Source organism: Euprymna scolopes, chromosome 32 (assembly GCF_053919585.1).
Source record: "Euprymna scolopes isolate OS-2025 chromosome 32, ASM5391958v1, whole genome shotgun sequence".
Lineage (NCBI taxonomy): Eukaryota > Metazoa > Mollusca > Cephalopoda > Sepiida > Sepiolidae > Euprymna > Euprymna scolopes.
The window spans coordinates 36633114-36660583 of NC_136513.1; the positions used below are offsets into that span (position 1 = coordinate 36633114).

The following is a 27470-nucleotide window of genomic DNA, read 5'->3' on the forward strand; positions in this document are numbered from 1 at the left end:
AACAAGAAAATGAAGTGCAGCATCTGAAGAACAGATACTACACTTTGATCTTGACCATGTAATAAAGCTTTCTACTTCAGTAGTTTCTTCCCAAGGACCGCTAGACTTTGGAATTCCATTCCCTAACTGTACTGACATGCATGTTCAAGTGTAACGTGAACCGACATCTTGCTACCCAACTCCCCACATAGTATCCCAGTAGCTTATGCCCCTGATAGTAGCCCCTTACACCAAAGTGGCAATGTGCCTTGTTTGGGGTGAAAATGTAAAAAAAAAAAAAAAAAAAAAAAAAATATGTCGAAAATCGTAATACATCCAAAAATTACGAAAATTCATCTAGTAAAAGAACTGCTATTGTGTTTTTTGTAAAAATAAAAAATAAAAAAATAAAAAAATCTACCGCTATAGGCAACAAATATTGCCCGCCGTTAAGGTACAATCTAAATATTTGTTCCGAGTTATGTCCCCTGTGCGTGAATTCTTCACCATTAATATCTAAAATAAATAAATAAATGCAATTACTCAAGTTTTTGTAAAAATTACTTTTAACTACAAATAACTTTCTGCTCTATGAATTTTTGGATATATTACTATTTTCGATATGTCACTAAAGTACTTTATATTGTTCTTGCTTAAAACGGCACATTAAAAAAAATCGACCTATCTACTCTATCTTAACAAGGACCAAAAAAATACGAATAAAAAACGTTACATTGAAGCAAAGAATATAATTTTATCAGATTATGTATTTGCAACTAAATTTGAAAATATGTAATACACAGATTTTAAAGCAATTGCTTCTGTTTTTACCGCAAAAAGGTCAATAATATTTCTCGTTGACCTTTCTTCGATGACCTCTGTGACCCGGAAGTAAATAGTAGTGGCGCGAGATTCATTCGCTTTTTTTTTTATGATTATAATTTAAATTTTCAAAATGGACGCCTTTAAGAAATTGATCAACGAAGTTAAAAAGCATCCTGTCCTTTATAATAAGAACCACGAAGAATATAACGATACACAAAAGAAACAATTAGCCTGGGAAAATGTCGGAGTTGCCATAAATATGACAGGTGAGTGAGATTAATTGTTGCAGTGGTTTTTTTTCTCCTCATTTTCATGTAATCCTGACATGGCGTCAATGTTAAAAAATATTTTTTCTGTTTTGCAATATTTGTTTTGAACGTTGTCTTTTCAATAACTTTTTTGTTTTTTTTCCCCCCCATAATTGTACTTATTTTAAGAGGAATGTTTCGGGGAAATAGGCATAAAGTCTATTGGACCCGACTTTCGCTTGTTTATTTATTCGAATAGGCTTCTGTGCCGGTCATGGTAAAAAAAAGTCGGCGCTTCTGCACTATTGGGAATAGATTTCGGAAATCGTAATGCTGAATCTCACATGAAAGCAATGGTACAAATGGGTATTATTTTACTTTAAGGCCCGTCTCACGTTCGTATAGAAGAAAATGTTTTTTTTGTAGATTCCAGTGTGCTGAAAAAGAATATGAAAACCGTTTCCGTAGGAAATTTACCGTTTGCATGGTATGAACCTCGGAATGTTGGAAGTACGCGCGAGCGCGCGGAAACATAAGCGAGCTTTTTTAATGGCGGAATCGCGCGCGCACTCGCGTACCTGACGCCTTTTCATAGAGCAATGTAATGTTTGGCGGAAAATTTCAAAGTAGATGAAAAACAAGAAAAATAAAACAACTTTGCGGGGGAGGGGGATGTCGGAAAGACCCTTTTTTGTGGCGGACAAATCAGTTTTTTTTAGGGGGGGGGTGAAGTTGGAATATCATTAATAATCTCGGAAAGACATTTTTTTTTTTTTTTTTTTTCAAAACAGTTCTTGGTACGCTACTACAGAACACCGACCACTCTAATTTGTTTGTTTTATAGGTAATTGAGGTCGCTGACAACTTACATTATCTCCGTTGTTGGCAAATGTTCCTTGGCGCGTGTAACCGGTGGCTGCTGGGTGGGTGCTATAAACAAATATAACTTCCGGCGCAAATTAAACCCCATTATTCTTCCGCGTATATATTGGGGTGGGTGGGGGTGTGGGGTTTAATTTGCGCCGGAAGTTATATTTGTTTATAGCACCCACCCAGCAGCCACCGGTTACACGCGCCAAGGAACATTTGCCAACAACGGAGATAATGTAAGTGTCATTTTGACATTTTTTATCATTCTGATTCCGACTTATCCCCCCTCCCCCCCAAAAAAAGTAATTTGTCCGCCACTAAAGAAAAAGAATTGTTTTGAAAAAAAAAAAAAAGTCTTTCCGAGATTATTAATGATATTCCAACTTCACCCCCCCCTCAAAAAAAAAAAAAAACTGATTTGTCCGCCACAAAAAAAGGGTATTTCCGACATCCCCCTCCCCCGCAAAGTTGTTTTATTTTTCTTGGTTTTTCATCTACTTTGAAATTTTCCGCCAAACATTACATTGCTCTATGAAAAGGCCGTCAGGTACGCGAGTGCGCGCGCGATTCCGCCATTAAAAAAGCTCGCTTATGTTTCCGCGCGCTCGCGCGTACTTCCAGCATTCCGAGGTTCATACCATGCAAACGGTAAATTTCCGACGGAAACGGTTTTCATATTCTTTTTCAGCACACTGGAATCTACAAAAAAAACATTTTCTTCTATACGAACGTGAGACGGGCCTTAAAGTAAAATTTTACCGGCAAATGTGTATTTTAGCGGCGTAAATTATTTGACAGACAAAAATTTATGAAAACTATTTATTTTATATAAAACACATTATTAGACCCTAAGGCTGAAATAAAACCCGAAAAAAATTAATTTTTATTTTTTTTCAAGATTTTTCATTAGACTAAATGTACAACAATCGATACCGTCATCTGTTTTGAAAATTTGGCCTTACAGATTTGCTTTTTTTTTTTTTTTTTTTTTTTTTAGGCCAAATTTGGCCTTTTTTACGCTTTTAGGTGCAACTATGATCAATACAAGAGCGTAAAAAGGCCAAATTTGGCCTCAAAAAGGTGAATCCTAGGAAGGCCAAATTTTCAAACGAAGTGACTATTCGCAGCCGGCTGCGGCTATTCTAAAATGCTATTCGCAGCCGGCCGGCGGCGAAACCGGAAGTTGTCGAGTCGACGGTATTGATCTCAAAATTATAAAAAAAAAACCTTACCAGAAATTTATATTCACTTTATTGAAAAGAGCATAAAATTTCACATTGAACCTGAAAATTACGTAAAAATTGAACTAATAGAAAAATTTAGATCGATTTTTAAAGTTAAAAAAAAGTGAACTCGTAAAAATCAATGTATTTGTATACGTAAAAAAATGGCTGCTCGGAGAAACGCGCTTAGACATTTTGTAAACATTGTTTTTAAAAAATAAAAAATAATACTTCTATTATGTTTTAAACGATTGTAATAGTTTATTTTGGAAGTATATTTCATAAGGAAAATAAACAACCCACTTTAAAAACAGAAATTACGAGTTTTATATATTTTATTCGCAGTTTTTTGTTGGGGGTGTCAAAAATTCCGCCTAAAATTCTGATACACCTAGCGGGCGGGCAAAGAAGCCTGTAAAATGGCGACAGGTAGAGCCAGTCTCCAGGGGTTAATACCATCTAAACGGTAAATTTGCTGTGGGGTTGATTATCAGATTCGTTGTCAGCGACCCGAAAACCTGTGTAAGAAGGCCGGACTAAAGTGATCGGTGTTATGAAAGAATATTAATATCGCGGTTCAAAAATATCAGTAAATACGCTAATTTTATTAAAAATAAACTTTGCCAAAAAACACAAATTATTTACTAAAAACAAAAATATTTCGCAACTGAGCAAGTGATAAGCCACGCCCATGCCGTTCTCTGCATGAGTACCCCAAATTATCCGCTGTGTTAGTAATGAAAAACTAAAACAAATAATTAAAATGAAAAGACATGTTAAATTCTCCGCTCAAAATAAAAAATGGGAGAGAGAAAAATTAAATTCGCCACTGTGTTGGTAATTAAAAATTAAAACAACTTATTTTTTACTTGTAAACTGGTTTATTAATTGTAGAAAACAAAAATAAACGGGAGAAAAAAGCAGCTCAAAATGAAAGAAATTGTTAAATTCTATTACAAAAGAAAACAAATTATTTTTACAATTCTAGCCAAGAATTTACTTAAGATTTGTCTGACGTCACTTCCGGTCAGCTGATGCGACCGGCTGCGAATAGCATTTTAGAATAGCCGCAGCCGGCTGCGAATATCAACGGCCTTTTCAAAATAAGGTGGCGGTCTCGATTGTTGTAATAAATGTTGAAAAAAATAAAAATTAAATTTTTTTTCGGATTTTATTTCAGCCTTAGAGTCTAATAAAGTGTTTTATATAAAAATAATTTTTATAAATTGTCTGTCAAATAATTTACGTCGCTGAAATACACATTTTCCCAATGGTATCTACGTCTTATTAAGATGGTTAGCCTAACCATCTTAATAAGACGTAGATACGATTGGTTAGGTACTTGTACAGTTTAGTCAAGACATTAAAAATGAAAATATTGAAAAAAAAAGTTTAAATTGTATGTATCCGTTATGGAACGAAGTTCTCCGAAAACAAAATGGTACTCATTAGGCGTTTAGTTCCATGGCGACCAGCATAAAAAACAAGCGTCGCTTCCTTCCTGGCGCATGCGCACGTAAAAGTTTTATTACTGATGTATGTACTAGTAACTAAACGATTATTTGTCACATTATTTATTTGGGGTTTGTATTACTGTACACATAGATTCGAAAAAGTTGTCAAAAAACAAATATAGAACAAATAAATGTTATCAAAGGCAAGATAAGTTACTTTTCTACCTAACTGGATATATTTTTTGTGTTTTTATTCAGTGTAACATGTTTATTCAGCTCGAAAAACATGCAGTGTTTACCGATGTATTGGAAAATTCAAAAATGGCAACCGACTCTCTCTCGGAGAGGGGAAGTTTGGGAAAAGGTATTATAAACAATAAACTAGACAAAATACTGTTAGAAAACAACCGAATATATGTCAAATTATGTCACAATAACATATATTGAGCGAGTTTCTAACAGTATTTTGTCTAGTTTATTATTTATAATACCTTTTCCCAAACGTACCCTCTCCGAGAGAGAGTCGGTTGCCATTTTTGAATTTTCCAATACATCGGTAAACACTGCATGTTTTTCGAGCTGAATAAACATGTTACACTGAATAAAAACACAAAAAATATATCCAGTTAGGTAGAAAAGTAACTTATCTTGCCTTTGATAACATTTATTTGTTCTATATTTGTTTTTTGACAACTTTTTCGAATCTATGTGTACAGTAATACAAACCCTTTATGGGTTTATTTGTTCTGAAAAAGTTTTACTCTTTATGAATATTAAAAAAAAAAAAAAAAAAAAAAAAAAAAGTTGCTAGACATTTATTAATAATGTCTCACTTTTACAGACATTTGTTTTTTAATTTCTTTTTAAATGACGACTTTTATCGACTTTTTTTAAATAACATTTGCGGATGGGTAAAAAACAAAAAATAACTAAACCATTTACTGATAATTTCTCACTTTTACAAATATTTTTAACAAATAAATGTTATCAAAGTCAAGATACTGAGAAATTGTCAGTAAATGGTTTAGTTATTTTTTTCGTTTTTTAACCATCCGCAAATGCTATTTAAAAAAAAGTCGATAAAAAGTCGCCATTTAAAAAGAAATTAAAAAACGTCAGCATATCCATCCGCAAATGCTATTAAAAAAAATAGGCACCGCCAAAAATGGCCGCAAAATCATGTTGTTTTTTAAAACGAAATTACATTTATTAAAATCCATTATTTCTGAGTAACTTTTTTTTTTCCAGAAAGATAAAACCCTGAATTTTATCATATAGAAAACAGAATAATGTAAAACTTTTTCTACTATTTTTAATTAAATTTTAAATGTTAAATTTTCCCAAAAAGTTAACAATTGACATTTTTTGTCTTGCACAAAAAACGTACATAAATATTTAAAAAAAAAGGTTTTTGAAATAATTAATTTATTTATTTATTGTCTAACTAAGATTTAGGATGATTTTCTAAGAGAATATGCAAAAATATTATAATATAAGTACCTGAATTTCAAATAATTCCACTTATTCATATAGCTAACCAGATTTCGCGTCGATTTTGCGACTCTGTTTACGTTTGCGTCTGATAAGGAGAAAACTATGGAAGACCAAACAGGCCAAAAAAACTTATTTTTCAGTGACGAAAATTTCAATGTATTATTAAGCTGAGGCTGGCCAGTACCAGATGGGTGACCATTTGTATGAGTTTGGTTTTTAATGTGTATGTGTGTGGGGGCCAGACTCCCCAAAATGGGGTGGGGGCAATTTAAAGCAGAATAAAAAAAAAATTATTTCAGCGCGTTTGGTCCACCGTAGTCGAAAGGCGGCAAACGTTTTCAAACGGGATCGAAAAAAATGATTCTATTTTTAACACAAAGGGCACAATATTTATCGAATTTTTTTTTTTTGTATCGATTATTCAAAGCATGCCCTGTTTAATAATGGTCATGCATTATTCGGCTCGCTAAAAAAAAATTAATTTATTTATCAAAAATTTTAAAATGGCTTTTTTCGTATAAATATTAAAAAAAAATTTTTTTTGTTTTGCTTAACTTAAATTAATTATTTTACTTAACATATTCACCGAATTTCACACTTCAAAACTCAAAAGCGGGATAATTAAACACAATCGAAGTTCTGATATTCAGACGTCAAAATAAGGTATGCAAACAAGTTTTTTTTTTTTTTTTTTTTTTTTTAATCTATAATTCTGTCCCTTACAACAACACAATATGTTGATTTCAGTTTCAGATGATTATTTTAAGCATATTTGTTCCCACTTCAAAACAAGGGGGGGGGGGTTTGTAAGCAAAAAAAAATATATATATAAATATCGTTTATGAAAAATAAGTACACTGTTATAAAGTTCATTCTTCTCCTAATAATCGCTGAAAATTTCGTATTGATCGGATAATTACCTGATTTTTGGTAGATTTTTAAAAAGACGGTCCGTCAAAAAGTACTGACCTGCCCCCCCCCCCAGTTTTGGCGGTGCCTAAAAAGATAAAAGTCGTCATTTAAAAAGAAATTTAAAAACAAATGTCTGTAAAAGTGAGACATTATTAATAAATGTTTAGTAACTTTTTTTTCTTTTAATATTCATAAAGAGTGAAACTTTTTTTTCAAAATAAATAAATAATATGACAAACAATCGTTTAATTACTACGACAACGTCAGTAAATAAAAAATATTACGTGTGTTTGCGTCAGGAAGGGAGCAACGCTTGTTTTTTATGCTAGTCGCCATGGAACTCAACGCCCAAGGAGTACAAAAAAATTTAACTTAATTTGATCAAATAGTTTTTTTTTTGTTTTGTTTTTTTTATATAGCGAAAAAACAATTTATGATACCGAGCAAAATGTTCGATATTTAGAAAGAAAAGCTAGTATTAAAGATGGGGAGGGGTGTCAGTGCTTTAACTGGAGTTATCTCCCTTTGGCATTTCTAAAATTCAAACAATTTTTTTTTTAATCCAAGATGGTTGCCTTCAACTCGCTCTCATAAAAACGTATTTTTTCGCTGTAAAAAAAACAAAAACAAAAAAAAAACTGATGAAATTAAGTGAAATTTTTGGTGCTTCTACACTTTATTGCCGAAATTGGAGACGACACTATATTTTACGCACCTGCTGTGCAAATGTAAGGGAGACACCATTATTTTAAACATTTACTGTATAAAAATTTATCAAAATATAATTGTAAAAACATTTATGGAAAAGTTTCCGTAAGAAAATATAATTTTAATATAATATTGCAATGAAAGCAACATTGGATTTTTATAAAATAGTTTTTTTTTTGTTTTTGTTTTTTTTTTTTTTTCTGAATAAATAAATAATTTTAAACATGTTATCGATTAATTTGTTGTTAACCCTTCAAACTTGCTTTATTTGCTCAAAAAAAAAAAAAAAAAAAAAAAAAACTATTTTATTTCAGCAATATTTTTTTCGGAGAACTTCGTTCCATAACGGATACATACAATTTAAACCTTTTGGGGTTGAATCCAATTTTAGCGTTACAAATTCCAGAGAATTTTTTGAGGATCGGCTCTGTTGCTAAACGAATTATTTTGCGCTAAATAAGTATTTTTCGTTTAAAAAAAAATAACCATTGTAAGCATAGAACAAAATATCGAAGCCGGTGATTTTGTTTACTTTATCGCCATCATCTAAATTGAAAATAAAAATGTCCGCTTCTTGTCTTCTTCATAAAATCACCTTTTAATCTGATTGGTCAATTTTTTTCTTCGAGAATCACCTGCCCTTTCTTTTTTTTTGGGGGGGGGGGTTGAATTTCACTTTATTTAAAATAAAGTAAAACAAACGAGAAAATTATTAAAGATTTAGTTTTTTTCCTTCAATGTGCATTAATATTACGCTTTTCTCGAAACTTATTTTACCGAAACTGTACTAATGTAAAATAATGTTTAATGATGTTTTTTTTTTTTAATTTTGTTCAAATCTTGTTTAATAATTTTTTTCGTTTGTTTTATTTTATTTTAAATAAAAGGAAAATTCCACAACCACCCCCAATTGAAGGAAAAAAAAAACAAATTCTGTTTAATAATTTTTTCGTTTAAGTGAAAAATCCGTCTCCTCCTCCCCCCCCCCTCAAAAAAAAAAGAAAGAGCAGGTAACTCTCGAAGAAAAAAATTGACCAATCGGATTAAAAGATGATTTTATGAAAAAGACAAGAAGCGGACATTTTTATTTTCAATTTAGACTAGCAGGGGTACCCGGCGTTGCCCGTGTGTTTGTAGGTGTGTGTGGTGTTAAATAAAAAAGAAACCGGGGGGGGGTAGGATCGAACCCGAAGCCCTGAGGCGAAGTTTGAAAATAAAATCGGCCAGCCAGAATGAGTTAGTGAAAGATGTTTGAAAGTCGTCGAGCGTTACGACGACGATGTAAGCATTGTTATAAGCAAAGTAAGAAAACAACGTTTTAATTAAGCGGGGGGGGGGGTGTAATCAAAACATAAAAAAAAAAAAAACACCAAAAAATCTAACGTAAGGCGAACAAACGTTGAAAACAGAAAAACGAACACGTGGAAAATGGCTTAAATGAGCCTGTTTCGATATTAAAATTTAAAAGATCGGTGGATACCCGGGTGTCGCTAAGAATAAGCGAAGTAAAAGAAAAAACAGGAAAACGAACGTTACGTGAAAAATGGCTTAAATAATACAGGGTTCAATATTTAAATTTAACAAATCAAAAAAAAAAAAACTCATCTCACACCACGATTCGAACCCGAAACATTTAGATAATGAACAAACGCGTTAACCAACTGCGCTAAAGCGACGGAGATGAAGTTTACTCTGTTTTTCAACTATTTAAAGTAAATCAGGTCACGACGTCATGACGTCATCTGATGCATGCGTAGAATCGGGCATCGTTACAAGAAACCCGTTTTTATTGACCCTTCCCCCCCTCCCTGTGGAAAATTGTCGATTTCGGGGTGAAAAAGTTAACGTTTTTGGCCAATTTTTTGATATTTTTTAAGCGAAGGATGGGGCTTCGATATGATAGCGAGTCTGTGAATTTTCGTCGCGTGTGTCAAAAGTTTTTAGCAGACACACAAACATACACACAAACAAACATACATACATACATTTTCACTTTTATATATATAGAAGACTAGCGAGGGGTAACCGGCGTTGCCTGGGTGTTTTTCGGGGTATGTGAAAAAACCCCGAAAATGTGGAAAAAAAAAAAAAAACAGGTGCCCGTGAAAAAAAAATGAAGCCTTCACGACGCGCAGTTGGAAAATAAACAGTTAAAAAAACAGGTGCGCGTTTTTGATTGACGTGACGGCAATAGGTATTCAGCAGTAAGCATTTTGTGTGGGACAGTTTTGAATGAGGTGAATAAATCGGTTTGTTTGTTTTTAAAAACCCGCTCCCTGTTTATTAGGAGGAGCGAAATGAAAGCTACAGTTTGATATGACGAAGTCGACATTGAACAAACGTTACTTAGCTCTCTTGAGACAACTGGCTTTCGGCCTGTGATTAGAGTCGAGTTTCGCTTTTTTATATACCGAAAACCGAATGTAACGCATGCCAATGCGGGAAATGTCGAATAATTAACGTTTGAAAGTCAATAAAATTAAATAGACAGGCGAGCTCCGTGGTTAAGTGTGAGATATTACAATTTATAGATGATATAAAAAGTTTTAAGAAGTTGTGAACCGAGCAAGCATTTCTCTGAAAGAAGCCTTTTGTGGATATCGAGGAAAAGCGTACATACATACATACATTTTCGCTTTTATATATATAGATGATGGTGATAAAGTAAACAAAATCACCGGCTTCGATATTTTGTTCTACGCTTACAATGGTTATTTTTTAATCAAAAAATACTATTTAGCGCAAAATAATTTGTTTAGCAATAGTGCCGATCCTCAAAAAATTCTCTGGAATTTAAATGCTAAACTTGGATTCAACCCTTTTTTTTGATATTTTCATTTTGTAATGTATTGACTAAACTGTACAAGTACCGATGGTTATATTCAAAATGAAAATCGATAAGGTAGAAAGAAAATAAAAAAAGAATTTGATAAAAACGATCGTAAGACAGATTTCAATAGGGATTTAATTTTCCGTTTCTATTTAAACAAGATGGCGGCACTTTTTCAGTTGCTAACACGATTAAAGTTGTTTTGTTTAATAATTTCGACTGCATAATTTGGTAGCTACCATTGTAACTTATTAGAATTGGCGGTACTCTTGCATAATTTGACCCGACTTCTCGTGAATTCCCGTCAAGCATGGATTGGGCGAGACCGACAATCATCGTTGTCAGCCGAGTGTTGTTTCAAATGTTGAAACGCTAACTCTACTTTTTATTTTATTTATTTATTTATTCTGTTATGTTTTTAGTAAATTTTTAGGTGATATTAAAGAGGCGGGGTGACTTTTTATTTTCTGATTAGTTATTTATTATTTTTTTAAATTGAATTTTTGGGAGTTTGATTAGCCAATGAAAAAGTGCTATCTAAATGGAAGCAGACGACATTCGAATTGGAAGAAAGCGACTAAACCAACAAAAAAGAAAAAAAAAGCTGACAAATATATTTTCAAACTCGCCAAACATAAAAAGGACAGGCAAGAAAATAAATCTATACATGTTAGAAAAAGAAATGAAAACATCTATGCAGGCAATCTCATACTGCTAGGAGAAGAAATTGCTGTCCCCCAAAAATGAGATGCAACAATTGTAAACACAAATGTTTACTTAAAAAAAGATCGTGTGTAAAGGATGGTTTCTCCTGGAGATGGACAGTGCCACCAAAAGAACTTGACTGAATAACAAATTAAAAAAAAAAATACGGTTACAAAAGCGAAAAGAAAAAAAAAAACTTGTACTTACACCTAACAATTATACAGTTAAAAAATCTTTTCTTGGAGAAAAAAAACAAACTTTCTATTGATAAATATTTTGCAAAAAAAAAAAAAAAAAAATTAAATACTAAAATGAAATAAACATATTTTCATTTTTCAAGGTATTTTTTTTTTTTTTTTCCATTAGTCTGCGTAGTGCGACACCGCCTGACACCGATAATTACCGGTCTCGCCCGATCCATGCTTGACGGGAATTCACGAGAATTTGGGTCGAATTATGCAAGAGTACCGAATTAGTAAAAAAAAAAAAAAAAATCAGTGGAAACCATTGCTTTTTTTTTCTCTATTTATCTCAACTACAAAATCTCATCCCAGTTCTGTAGAAGCGCCAATAAGGCGGACATTCTTTTTAAACGTTATTTTACCAGTTTCTATAAAATAGATAAACCTGCATTTTAAGCTTATTTTGGTACTTGTGCACTTTTGTCCCAAATGATAACTGGTAAATATGAAACATCTTTCCATCCTTGAAAAATCCTTTAAAATTGCCACTTTTATAGGTTTTCGGGGGGGGGGGGCGCTGAAGGCACTTCTGCATGACAGTGACATGAGGCGAATGTGTGTATTTTAGTTTCAAGAACGACCGATAGAGTTCGTGTGTCAGCTGAACAGGGGTTGATAACTTGTACCTTTCTAAAAGTTCATGCAAAGACAATCCCTTGGAAGGTTTTTTTTTTTTTTTTTTTAACAAATAAGGGAACTCCCATGTAGCTGTGCAAAAATACTATATTCCAAAAAGGTTTTAATGAAAAATTAAATAAATTAAAAAAAAATTTCTATATTAAAATTATATTTTGCTACATTGACAAACAAATTATATTTTGATATATGTTTATACAATTTTACTGTGAAAAAAAGAAAAAGCAATCTGTAAAAAAAAAATATACTTAAACCTCTATAAACGTTTCATTTTTTTTTTTTTATTCTATTTTACTATATCGACAAACTGAAATTATATTTTGATACATTTTTTTTTATTCAATAAATTGTTTCGATTTTCATATATTTTGTGTTATTTATTTCGTTATATATTTTTGCGTTATTGTAAACACTTGTTTATATTTGAGGGTCACATAATGGCCGCTAGACGGCAGTTCTCTTTCGAAGAACAGGGGTCGATAACTCGTCTCTGTTGTTAATATGTCACTGTCATGCAGAAGTGCCGTGCTGAAAACGAAAATAACATTTAAAATTATGGCAAACGAGTATTTTCCCAGATATGAAGAAGAACTTAGTTTTAAAATGTGGGGATCACTTTGTTACAACAATTTAACGTAAAATGAGCACTCACTTTATGGCCACCCATACTCGTAATTTCTCCTTTTAAAGTGGGTTATTTTCTTTATGGAATATATTTCCAAAATAAACTATTAAAGTTGTTTAAAAAATAATAGAATTATTATTTTTGTTTTTTTAATAAAAAAAGGTGTTTACAAAGTGCCAGCGCATTTTTTTTTTTTTTTTTTTTTTTTTTTTACGTATGAAATCAATTGAATTTTACGAGTTAAATTTTTTTCAATTTTTAAACTAAAAATCTATCAAAATTTTTCTATTGGTTCGATTTTTACGATATTTTCAGGGTCAATGGGAAATTTTATGCTCTATCCAATAAACCGAATATAATATTTTAGACAAACGTTTTTTTTTTTGTTTTTTTTAAATTCACCACCCCATTTTGAAATGTCTATTAAAATTTAAATAATTAATTTACTCACCAAAGTTTTACATATCACAAATTGAAGAAAGATCAATAAATAAAATATTCTAATTAAAAAAAAAAGTGTTTTTTGGAAACTTACCTGTAAAGTCCAAAGTGTAAAACTTTTTTTCTTTTTTTTTTCTTTTTTTCTTTTCTTTTTTTTTTAAACACAATGATTTTTTTTTTTTTTTTTTTTTTTTTTTTTTTTTTTTTAGTGAAAGCTGATGTTATGCTTAGATTGTCAAGTAAATATCGGACGCTGATGACAATTTTTTTCTATTTCATTCAATGTTTTTTTAGATATTAAAAAAAAATAATTCACTCAATAAAGAAGAAATAAAATATATTAATCAAAAACTCATGTATTTCATTAAGAGAATTAAAAAAAATCGGTAGTGTTTGTTTGTTTTTTAAAGCAAAAGTTGATAAGTGAATGTGTTCATTTTTCATCTAAGGTGGCCCAAAAATACTAATTTTGGTTTACAGCATGCAATAGAAAGAGATATTAATTGTGGCTCTTCACCAGAAGATAAACACAAAGAAAATCAGATATTTGTCTCCCTTTATTTGAACAGTGAAAAACATCTGAGTTCGCATTTTTTTTTTTTTTTTTTTTTAATCCTTGTTTAAAAAAGTATTTTATTTAAAAAGGACATAGAATATAAGTATAAATATGGATAAATTCTTAACAATGAACAATGGAAGTACCCATTGAATAGTATTTTTTATAGGTAAGTGATTTTTTGGAATTTATATTTTTTATAATCGAAGTAAGTAAAATTTCGTTGATTTTAAATCTTTTTTAAAGAAAACCGATTTAAAAAAACATTGCATAATTTGCTATTAAACCTGTTATTTTTTTTAAATTTGGTCTTTGCTCCTTTAATTGAAAAAAAATTAGGGTTTGAATTAGATTCTTCAAGTAGTTATAAGCGTCGAAAGATAGTAAGTTGAATTATTCAAGTTCTTATCACGCATTTTTAATGGTGGCTTCTGATACACGTAGTAATGCACACTTTTATGGCCACTTTTTTTGTGGGGGGGGGGCTACCAGTTTATGTTTTTCGGGGGGGGGGTATTCAATAATAGAACTTGTATAGTTTTGAACAGGTACTTCTGCAGTTTAATTAACCGTTTTTCCATAAGTAATGTGCCGACATTAACCGAGTAGAAGAACCATTAAATATTTCCACAAATATTCTGTTTACATTTGCCGGTGGAGGGTCGGGGGGTGTTGTGGCGGCCGTCTTCATTTATACTACGCACGATTGGTTTCTTACTTATATGTAAGTTTGTGTGCACGCACGTAGTTATTTGACGTTTCACAAGGCGCATGAATACATGGCAGACATTTTAAATAAGAAATATTTTTCATAAAATAAAGTTTTCACCTCATTGAATAGTAAAAATAATGCTGTCAGTAAGTTTTCACAAGCGTTTTTTTTTTTTTTTTTTTTTTTTTCTACAAAACCGTAATTTTATGTTTTTCCTTTCTTTTTTTTTTTCTTTTTTTTTTTTTGAGGGGGGGGGGCTTCAATTATAGAACTTGTATAGTTTAACAGGCGTTTATACAGTTTAATTAGCCGTTTTCCTTAAGTAACGTGCCAACATTTACTGAGTAGAATACCGTTTAACATTTCACAGAAATTCTGTGTTTTTTTACATTGGAGGTTGGGACGAGTGTGTTGTCTGATGCTGATGACTGCACTTTCATAGACAAAAGAACTATTATAAATCGCGTTTTTAAACGACAAAACAAACAAAAAATATATAAAAATTGCACATTTATCGTCTTATTTTCTCGTTGAAATGCTGCATAATTATTATATAACATTAGGGACTGCCAAACGATTGTGAAGATTGGACTGCATGTGTCCGTGACATCAGATTTGTGTGTACTATACGAACTATGGAAAAGCAGAAGCAACTTAATGATTTTTTAAGTCTTTTTTCTTCAAACTGCAATTAATAATTAATCTTTGTTATAATTTTGTTAGGTTTTAAGATTTACACAGTTTAATGATTAATATTATTATAAACATTTTTATATTAGATATGAAATACGGTTTTACTGAATGTTTTTTTGGTTACCTACGGGCTTCCATATTTTGTTTGGTAAAAAGAGACCAATAAAATATGAGGTAGGGGGTCTACAAAATGCTTAATATTTGTGCAATAATATTTTTAAATTGGTTTTAATCTGGCGATAAAATAGCTGACAAGAGTCATGTTTATATTAAAACTTAATATTTAAAAAAAAATTTTAACGCAATTAATTAAAAATCTATGTTGTAACGGAACATTTTGAAATAATGGAATTTTAATTGTTTTAATCTTTTAAAAATTAATTAATGTTTACGAAGTTTCTTTTTCTTGGCAATTCAACTGATTATAGTATATATTAATTTGAAAAAACGCTATTTAAAAAAAAAACAATAAGTTTATATGAATTTTTTAATTGCAACTTCAAGGTAAATTTTTGTTCAATGTGTTTAAATTTTTAAAAAATAAATATTTTTTTACTTATTTGAACTCTTATGTTTCATAATAAATAGAAATTTTGATAGATTTAAATATATTTTGTTCGAATTTCAAAAAATAAATATGGGGGTGGGGGGACACTCGCTAAAAAATATTTCCCCTAGTATATTTTACGAAAACTACATTTTATATATAATTTCATTCTAAAATGGATAAGTATCGAAAATTTAACGAAAATCTGACATTTAGTTGATTTTTGCTAGATTTATTAAATACGAGTATGTTTTCACGTTCGGAATGTCTACTAAATGGGAACACTTTTAAAGCGCCAATTATGTAAACACAATTTTCGTCTTGCAATTTCATTATTTTCGTTTGATGAAAAAAATTTTTTTTAATTATTACTGGTTTATTTTTGCCCTTCTTTTGAATGATACAAAAGTTATACTGATAATATTAATCTATAATAAAGTTACATCGTGTTACATATAGGGTGGGTTAATTCTGTGGTGACTGTTGGCAGTCCCTATATAACAATCGTTAACTTGATAAATTATTTTTTCTTTGAATTATATTGGGTGAACCTAAAGAATCTCTATTTTTTTATTTTTTTTTTGTCTTTTTTTTTTTTATTTTTATTTTTTTTTTTTTTTTTCCAATTTTTTCGGCAGATTATTATCGAATGAACACTAGTTTACAAAATTATCCAAATAAAATCGAAAAAAGAAAATGGGGAGGTGGGTGCAAGATTCTTTAGGTCCACCCAATGTTTTTTGACATTCAACTTCATGTAAAAAAAAAAACATTATTTTTGCACCAACATAATATATTAGGTGGATTTTTTACTTTTCACTTTTTTTTTTTTTTTTTTTCAGCGGATTATTATCGAATGGACATTAATTTACCAGATTATCACCCCCACCCAAATTTTTTATAGTCACTATTTAAATATCTGTAGGGGTTACTCAGTTTCTAATCCAACATTCTAGTAAATAGATCACTCGTTTAAGAAACAACTCAACGTTTTTTAGGCCAAATTTTGCAAATTTAGCCGTTTTTTGGTGGGGGGGGTTAATTTCACTTGAAATTTGCCCGTTTCCTATTATTTTACGCACATTTATAGTTATCTTTAAGTTTTCTCACTCGACGTTTAAAAAGGTTTTGCTTGGAAGATTTTTTTTCTCATGTTTTTTTTTTTTTTTTTTTTGTTATTTGATTGACCAGAAAGTTCATATAGAATTTTTCATTTTCATATAAGTTTTAATACCTATACTTTGTATATCATTTTAAAAAGTGTTTTTGCTCTATCTAATCATTTAAATTACGATTATTTTAAAACAATTATGTCTTCTTTTCAATGTCGAACACAAGATGGAAAAAAAGCAAATTCACACAATTTTCTTGTTTCAATTCAAGCTAGGCCGAAAATCTGCTGAAACAGCTTGCAATATGAGTGAAGCGTTTGGCCCAGGAACAATTATTGAATGCATAGCACAATGATGGTTTTAAGAAATTTTGTGGTGGCGAGGATTCTCTCCTCGACGCCATTTCAGGGAAATTGTCCTCTAGATATCTCTCTCCTGTTTCTGTTCATTGGGATTTGGTTTTGACACATTTGTGCCATTCTCGAAATGTCATAACTATCTGGGAGTAATAATATCTAGCAATCTCGGGTTTGAGCATCACTTGTCTTATATATCCAACAGGGTTAGTAGGGAGCTTTACATGTTTCATATCCTGAGCTATCAAATTCCTTGTGAATGACACTTGGTGACTAGGCTTTATAATTTTAATTGTATACTTTTCAATAATGTCCTTTTATTTATTTTTTTTTGTTGTTTATATTTTATTTTATAAATCGCTTCATAATAGAAATACTGAAGAACAATAAACGTGAAGGAACTGATTCGCCTTGTCGCCGCTTCTGGTAACGCTACGCCGGAAATTAGGAAGTACGTTAGCTGACTATAACCTAGTGATTTTATGAAATGAATTATTGGCAATGGGTGTCATAATTTAACTCGTAAAAGGTTGAATACGTAAACCAAATCAAATTTATTTTAATGTATTTTTTCTCCTCTTCTCTCTCTTTTTTTTTTTTTTTTTTTTTTTCCCCACTCCGCAGGTGAAAGAGCCAAGAAAAAATGGGAAAATATTCACTGCGCCTATATTAGCAGCCTATCATCTGGAGGAAATGGAAATAAGTTTGCAAACTTGTTGGGTTTTTTGGAAGTAGACTGTGACAAGTCCTTCAGGTAAAGAACGAGATTCAGTGTTTGTTTCTAAGCAACACTGTAGAATTGGATTTTAAGAAGATGAGTTTGTTTCAAGAGTTTTTGATTATCTTTTTCTTTTCTTTAATTTAAAAAAAAAAAATTAATAATATAAGGTTCGCTATGAGTGAATGTTGCTAAAATATTACGGAAAATTAGCAAATAGCAAATTAATTATTACTGAAAATTGCTTTCGAAGAAAATTCCAAGTTTTACTTAAATAATATACAGATTCCAAGCTATGATTTCAAAATAATGATGGCAGATCATTGGATCGTGAAAGTAAATGTTTTATGTAATGTAGTTATATATAGTTGTTCGATGTGACAATTTGATAATGTTGCTTTTACTTGAAATTCGATTTTTCCATTTTTATTCTTCCGAACAAGCACCAATTCATGTATTTACATGTTTATTATACAAACCTTATTGGTTGCATATGTTCATATGTTTCAGTGGTCTCTCTAAATTGAGATTCCACGGAAACATGTATGCACATATGTAACCAATAATGTTTGTAAAATAAACAGACTATATCTGCTTTGTCCTCCATTGAGCACACGAGCTTCAATGGAGCTACATATGGAAAACAAAACTATACAACCATTATTATATATATATATATATATATATATATATATATATATATATATATAATAGAAAGGTAACCCAATGTTGTGCCCAAGATTGAATGAAGATCAACGAATGTTTTCCATATTTTTAATGTCATTGAAATCCCCCCCCTTTTTTTTTTTCCATTTATTTATTTATTTTTTTTTTTTCATTTATTTATTTATTTTTTTTTTTTTTTTCATTTTTATTTTTTTTTTTAATCAAATCTATAGATTGCCCGTTCTAGTTGGGATCCATCGCTGTGCACTGAGAGGAAGCTTCACATGCCTCCTCGCAATGACTTACTGAACAATACATTGTAATCTACATTGCACTGTAGAGAACCTACGGTTGATTTTATAAAATTATTTTTATGTATGATGGCTTGAATTAAAGTTTAAAATGCGGAAGTCAAGTATCATACTTGAATTGTGCTCTAAATAGAAACATCCATTTTGAATGTGCTCCTGTCGTATAAAAATCAACAATAGGTTCTTTGATATGTTGGCCCTTTCGGCTTGTGTGGAAATACGACTTCTCAAATGCACTTGTGATGTTAGGCTGTGTAAGGTGTTAACTTTGGTCATATTCACCTGTTTCTTCTTTCATCAGATTATTTCAATTATTGATATCCATAGAAGAGATTCCTATACAAAACTACCTATCTATCGAGGCACATAAAGTACTTTTGTGTAAAATTTCATAAACATCGACCCAACCGTTTTCAAGTTCATAGGGAACGAACACAGACAAAGTTCGTTTTATATAATAGTAGATATAGAGTAACAATAAAATAAGAAAATGACAACATAAAAATATATACTGATGTATACAGATTTGTTCATTTATTCAATAAGATATTGGTCTCCCGATTTATCGGAGGGGGACCTATGTTTTCAATGGCATCCATGCATCCGTTAGTCCAGACGATTGGCAAATAACCTTCCATTAGTTTTTTCCTAAAATTTTGCCACAAATTGTATTCCATTGAAGAGATGTGCACAGTAAAAAACATTTTTGCAAAAATACCCGTTCACTACCAGGGACTCAAGAGGTAAAAAAAAAAAATGACCCAAAATAGCCCAAAATGACACGTTTCGACCCATAACTTTTGATCCATCCCTTCTGAAACTTGGCCAAAATGTGGAGCCCACTGTTCTTAATATAAATCCAGTATGGGTGACCCTGATAAAATTCTGGTTTGCGTCCCCAGGGACTTTTAGAGCTAAAACGCCCATTTTTGTAGCACTATTTTTCATATTTCTCAACAAAACTTCATATGTCTAACTATATAGTGGTTTTTAACGGTGGTCAACTCAAATATACATGTGTTAAAGGCTGAAACTGCACCGTTATCCATTTACACTGAGATTTGGCATCTCCAGAGGTTCAAAATAGGTCAAATGCCACAAAATGGGTGACCCTGGCAAAATTCTGGTTCGAATCCCTCTTGGACTTTTAGGGCTAAAAAACGTGCCTTTTTGGAGCTCTTTTTTTCATATTACTTAAAAACTTGATATCTATGTCTATATAGTGGTTTTCCATGGAGCTGAATTCAAATATACATGTCTTAAGGCATGAAACTGCACCGTTTGTCTATTTTCACTGGGATCAGCGTTCCCAGGAGCTCAAAAGAAGTCAATGAATAACAAAGAATGACACTTTTTACCCCATGACTTTTGCCCCATCATCTAATTTTTTCTGAAACTTAGCAAAAATGTGACAACGTTGGCCTTTCACACTTTTCACATTCATCATTTCTTCACTATTTTTTGTGGCATCATCTCACATGCAACACCAGAGGGAGACCACACACACGCGTGCAGCTTGTTGAACAAATGAATAAATCTGTATACATCAGTATATTACAATAGAAAAATGCGAGCATGAAAAGTAATATGGTTAAGTTTAAACAGAAAAGTAAAGGACTAGTTGTTAAAATTGGAAAAGAAAAGGATAAGATATTCTAGTAAAAATTATAATAAATTTATAACTTAAAGTATTGCAGCATTAAGAATTGATTATATAATGTTAAATTGAATTTTAAAAAATTTTAATGGTGTAATATTTTAAGTTATAAATTTATATTTTTTACTAGAATATCTTTTCCTTTTATTTTCCAGTTTTAACTAGTTGGCCTTTGGATCAAGATCAAAAGGTAGTATCTGTTCTTCAGATGCTACACTTCAATTTCTTGTTCTCTGTTAGTGGAGGAGAAATCCTTCACGACTGAGACAATTTATATTTTTTGTTCCTTTTTTCCACATTAAAACCGACAATGGTGTGTAACTCTGTCCCGTAGGGAGGCATTGTAAATAGGAACAACTAATGATTTACTTTTCCATGTTTAATCTTAACCATATTACTTTTCATGCTCGCATTTTTCTATTGTAATCAATGATTTTTCCAGGCTTCCAATAAATTCATTTGTTCTTTATTTAATTTCAGTCTTATTTTTTTGCCTCCATAAATATAACATACACATAGTACGGCACTCGTCTGCTTCAATAAAATCCCCCCCCCCCATGATCTCCCTTTCGTTCTTTTTGTTTCACTTGTTACTTCTTTTTTTTGTTCACCTCCTTACATCTTTTTACGATTTTGAACACTAAATTCATCATAACTTTTGTTTTACTGAACGAGAATTGAAAAAAAAAATTTCACAATATAGCTGAGAAAGTGATCTCTAAACTGTAATAATTGTTTGAAATTTGGTCGAAAAATGAGTTAGCGATGAAACTCAAAAGCTGTTTTAAATGACCAAGATTGCCACTTAACCATATATTCAAACACGGTATGAATAAATGATTAAAACGAAAAAAGTTAAAAAATAAATGATTAAAAAGAAAAAAGTTAAAACATAAATGATTAAAAAGAAAAAGTTAAAAAATAAATGATTAAAAAGAAAAAAAAGTAAAAAAATAAATGATTAAAAAGAAAAAAGTTAAAAAATAAATGATTAAAACGAAAAAAGTTAAAACATAAATGATTAAAAAGAAAAAAGTTAAAACATAAATGATTAAAAAGAAAAAGTTAAAAAATAAATGATTAAAAAGAAAAAAGTAAAAAAATAAATGATTAAAAAGAAAAAAGTTAAAACATAAATGATTAAAACGAAAAAAGTTAAAAAATAAATAAAAAGAAAAAAAAGTAAAAAAATAAATGATTAAAAAGAAAAAAGTTAAAAAATAAATGATTAAAACGAAAAAAGTTAAAAAATAAATGATTAAAAATCATTTATTTTTTAACTTTTTCTTTTTGACCATTAATTGAATGATCTATGTATGTATGCCATTTTCTTATTTCATTTATACCTTATATAAGCGTCCAGACAATTTGTTGAGCTTTGCTTTATCCCAATAAATCTCCTTAAAGAATTGATCTTATTCTTTTAACTCCCCCATATGTGTATATATATATATATATATATATATATATATATATATATATATATATATTACACTGCGTGTCAAATTATTAATGAGATACCATTTTTTTTTACCAGTTTCAGAAACTTACCCGTAGTGTCGTATCAAAAGCTTTGGAAACATTGGCAATGCTTAACTGCGTGTACTGTGAAATTTTCGTGCTGTTCCACGCAATGTAAACAACTTGCCATCGTAATTGCTGAATCCACGGTATTTGACGTGTGTCAAATTATTAGCAAGGCAGTTTGTTTCGTCAATAAAATGGGTCGTAAAGGTTGTTTGAGTGGTTCTGAAAAGCGTACTATTCCAGAACAGCTAGCAAAAGGTAAAACTACCATCGAAAAATCGAAAATGATAGGAAGGCACCATCAAACTGTGAAGAACTTTGTCAAGGATGCTACAAAGGTACATAAGAGAACTGATAAAGGTAAATCTAGAGTTTTTCATGCTGTTTTCTACTCCAAATTAAACGTGAAGTTGTTAAGAACCCTGGGCAGACAAGTTGAGAAATCTTTGACCAAGCCGGATTGAAAAATGTCTAAAAAAAAGTACTCGGTGTCACCTTCTGAAAGAAGTGGCAAAGTCTGGTAAGCCTGTGACAAAACCTCCATTAAAGCAACATCACATACAAAACCGATTGAAATGGGCAGAGGATAACATGAAAACGGATTTTTTCAAAGTTTTGTTCACGGATGAAGTGTGTATCACTCTTGATGGCCCAGATGGCTGGAGCAAGGGATGGGTCCTTGATTGAAGGCATCATCATCAGCGTTTAAGGCGCCAACAAGGTGGTGGTGGGATAATGATTTGGGCTGGGATTATCGGAGGTACTTTAATTGGCCCATAGAGAGTTCCAGAAGGCGTAAAAATGATGTCAAATGCTTGCATAGCTTTTCTGAAGGAGCACTTTGAACCATTGCTGAGGAGGCAACGGTTGAAATTCAGAAGAACCATTATTTTTATGCAGGATAATGCTTATTTCGCATGCAGCAAACAAAAGCAAAAAGTATTTGCAACAATTGGGGTTCTCTGGGCTACGGAAGATGGAGTGGCCTGCAAATTCATCAGATTTGAACCCAATTGAGAACCTTTGGAGTATCATAAAGCGACGCCAATTTAAGAGCAAAGATGAGTTGTAGGATGCTCTCCAATAGGTATCGTGAGGAATAACTTGACGAAATCACAAATTGACTAATTCTGTGGACCAACGTCTTTTACAAGTCATTCATAAAAAAGGATCCCATATCCCCTACTAATTATGTAAACGTAGAAATTGCTATGTAGTTATTGTTCTAAGCATTTTTCCTAGTTCATTTATTATTTGAAAATAATTTCAATAAACAAGTTAATGGTATATTATGTTTTTTTTTCTCAACCGCGTTAATAACTTGACACACTGAAATCAACAGATATTCATATCTTCTTCCATAGTTTCGTTAATACTGCTTTAAATACTTTCATTTTCTGACTGGAGTAGTTGAATAGTATTGTAATCACTTTCTCGGTTTCATGGATTTTTATTCACTCGTTCCTTAAATATTTAAAAAATGTAAACTCATTAATAATTTGATACACAGTGTATGTATGTGTGTGTATATATATATATTATAAATTTATTTTTTTGTGTATTGATATTCATATTAAACACCTTTTTTTCTATTTATTTAAAAAGAAAATACAGTTTTTTTATATATATTGGTCATGGAATTGTGTTCATTTGCAAAAGATGTTGCTAATTTGCATATTCTTTTAAACGTTCATTTTAATTAATTCCCTATTATTTTTCGGTTTTCTTATGGGATGATCATCTTTAATTAACTATTACGTGTAATTATATTCATGCAGATATTCTACATGATTTCCACTTGTGTAATATTTGTACAAAAAGATTATAGTAAGCACAAACCTCTTTCTATATATTTTTATTTATGCATATATATATATTTGTTAAAAAAATCTTGCCTACCAAACTCCTCTGTCAGTTTTTGGTTTACAGACATGAAACTTAATATCAAAAAGGTATTTGAATCTATGCAAAACTTTATATTTGGGTTTTTGCTGGAAAAAATCGGTGCAAAAATGTGAAAATTAAAAAGAAAAAAAAATGGAATTTATCAGATGATAGTTGAATGACAGCATTACAAATATGCATGCGTAACATAATAGCTCTTGGTTCATATTTTAATTTTTAGCCTTGCACAAACATGTTCATAGCTTCGATTCTCAGTGGTGGGGCAAGAGTCATTTTTTTTTTTCTTTTTTGTTTTCTTTTTTTTTCTTTTTCTTTTCTTTTTCTTTTCTTCTTTTCTTTTTCTTTTCTTTTTTTTTAACTTTTTAAATCATCACTATATATTGGGTCTAATATAATATAATAAATACGAAATTTGCATTCGTAAAAATATATTTAAGCATATTTTACGACCAGGCACTGCCTGTTAGTATATATATATATATATATATATATATATATATATATATATATATATATTATATATATAAAAACAGTGGCACCAAAAAGATGTCCGCATTTGTCATTTTTTCAAAAACCGCAAATTTAAGCTAAATTTAATGTAACTGTTTAAACAACCTATACCTCATTTAATTCACTTTTTATTCCTCTATAATTTTACTTGTTCATATTTGACTTTTAATTGAAGTGTTTACGTCAATTTAAAAAATTAACTTCAAATCGAGAAGGCAAAAAGATACTCTGCACGATGGAAAATTGTTATTTAAATGTAACTTTAGGACATTAATAGAACACAAATACAACAGGAACACAATGAACTAGTTAATATTTAGTAGCATAGCCATTCTGCAATTTGACAGCCTGCAATCTTTTGGGCATTCCTTGAATTAGTCTGCAGCAATACTTTGGTGAAAAGGTATTCCACTTCTCTTTAATTTTTGCCCAAAGTTTTTCCAGATTTGAAATGTTATCATTGCGTAGCTGTTGCTTTATGTAATGCCATACGTTTTCGATAGAATTTATGCCTGGAGATTGTGCAGGCCAATCCAAACACGGAATATTATGCTCTTCCAGGAACCTCTTGATATTGCCTGCTTTGGCCTTTTTTTATGCTCTTTCATAGGTGTAAAAAAAAAAAAAAAAAAAAAAGGCCAAATTTGGCCATAAAAAGTCAATCTGTCAAACTTTATTCTGCACGAAGATGGGATTATCATCCAAATTCCAGACAAAGTAGGATAGAAAATACTCAGTCAACATATTATTGTATTTGGTCGAATTAATTCGACCTTGTAAGCGAACTATAGGCCATCTTCACTACCTTGCAGCATTGAAACTGAGCACCTTCGTCCTTCCTTTAATGGATATCTTGGCGACCATTACTGCCTAGCCTATTGAACTTGATTATGACGCTAAAAATCACTTTTTACCAATGTGAAAAGTCATGATCTTCATTGCATCTGACGAAGTCCAGACAGCACTTTCTATTCTTTACAGAAATCATTGGCTTGCGTCTTGGAACACAGCCTCGCAAATTAAATTCCTTCAATCTGTTCTTGATTGTAGAAAGAGAGCACTTTTAAAGATTACACTGTTGTTGAATTTGGGGAGCCGTTTTAAATCTGTTTCTGAGGCTGCGGATCTTGATAGCATTGTCTTCCCTGTAATAAGTTAACTCTAGGACGACCAGATTTAAGGGCATCACAAACACTGTTGGTGTTGTGGTGCTTTTGCACAGTCATTTGTACCAGTTTCTCATCACATTTCAATCTGATGCTGATTTCTTGATTGGATAAACCAGAAAGATGGAGATTAACGAGCTCCTGACGATCACTAAGAGAAAGTCAAGGCATATGGACTAAATGTTATACGTTGTATAATCTGGAAAAACAACAATTATGATTAGAGATGCTTTGTTGCCTAATAGGTTGATATTTTAAGCTAGTTTTAAGACTTTTTAAATTGACATGAGCACTAGGATACTTCAATAAAAAGTCAAATATAAACAGGTAAAATTATAGATGAATAAAAGGTGAATCAAAGGAGGTATAGATTGTTTAAACAGTTACATTGAATTTAGCTTAAATTTGCAGTTTTTGAAAAAATGACAAGTGTAGACTTTCTTTTTAGCAGCACTGTATATTATTTTTGTATTAGTAACCTTTTCTTTATTTGTATTTTTAATGCTTTTTTTTTTTCTTTTTTTTTTTTTTTTTCAAAGTTCAATCAACGAAAACAATTGTACGATGAGCATTGCTGAATATCCAAATGAAAGTAGTTTTGTTGAACGAAGCTCAACACCCAAATCGAAGAAGAGGAAACGCGAACTAAATAAAAGCGATGTGGTGGAAGAAAAAGTTGCCAACGAAGTAAATGTCTGTGACAGTCCTCCTGTTAGTATCGGCACGACTTCTCTAGTCAGCCTGGATGATGTTGACAGCTTCTGCCAGTTGATAGCGCTTCGGATGAAGACGTTTTCAGATTATCAAATAAAGGAAATTAAAAGACAAATCCTCGAAATTGTTCACAAGACGGAAATTGAAAACTTATCTCTTTGAGAAAAAAAAAAAAAAATTTAATCAAAATTCCTAGTTGTATTAAAAATAAGAATAAAAAAATTTTTTATTTATTTTTTTTTTTTTGCAATTTTTTATTTTTATGAAGCTTTTTTTTTTGTAATTTTTTTATTTCATCTTATTTTTTTATTTTGTTTTTGTAATTAATTTTTTATTTTTATGAAGCTCCCCCCCCCCTCCCCAAGGATTGCAATGTTGTGGAACTCTCTTCCTGCTCATTGTTTTCCTTCTATCTACAGCCTTGATCTTTTCAAGACTAAGGTCAATAGGCATCTCCTGTCTTTGCAATTATCAGCTTTCGTTTTTGTTCGCTCTTTACATCAAATGGCTTCATGCCTTGTCTCAAGTGATTTCCATAGAAAAAAAAAACTGTAAAAACTTGAGTTAAAACTAGTTCCTCATCATCTAAATATAGCACTAGTTGTACTTTGTCCTGTATAAAACAAAACTGCATTTCGTGTTTGACTTATTATTTCCTGTTCAATTATTCTCTCAATCACTTTCACGACGCAATCCATCGACTTTAATTAAATCTCCGATTAACTCTGTCTAATGCTTTATCTTTTTAACAATTCACAGTTGTAATAAGTTCACTGTCTTTCAGTGTAACTTTCTTTTATGATTTTTTTTAGATGAGGATCAGTTATTTGTATTATTTGGGTTCGTCGGACTACTGCTCTCATCTTGAGTGTGATTTTAGGTCAATCTAACTTCAGCCTTCTTCAGGTATACTTTGTCGAACTCGGGAATGTTTCTGTTAAACTTGGGAATTTGGACGGAATTTCAGAAGGAAACCTTTATTTACTTCACAGAGATAGCATACTCTCATTTCATCAACCATAGATAGCATGCTCTTATTCCGTCAGCCATGATTGGAGAGAGGTCCAAAGTAATCTGCAGTTGTCTTTTTTCAGTCACCCAAAAAGTGACTTTCACCTCAAAGTTGAA

The 27470-nt window shown here is 31.0% G+C and overlaps 1 protein-coding gene across 1 annotated transcript; it reads left to right on the forward strand.

Annotated features, from left to right (window-relative positions):
* The first annotated feature begins 873 nt into the window (after positions 1-873).
* On the forward strand, positions 874-26575 carry LOC145256259 (uncharacterized). Its single transcript, XM_080114920.1, has 3 exons — positions 874-1070; positions 17793-17922; positions 26168-26575. Exons 1-3 carry the CDS (start codon positions 935-937, stop codon positions 26502-26504), a joined length of 603 nt encoding a protein of 200 aa, XP_079971046.1. The 5' UTR covers positions 874-934; the 3' UTR covers positions 26505-26575.
* Positions 26576-27470: the final 895 nt, after the last annotated feature.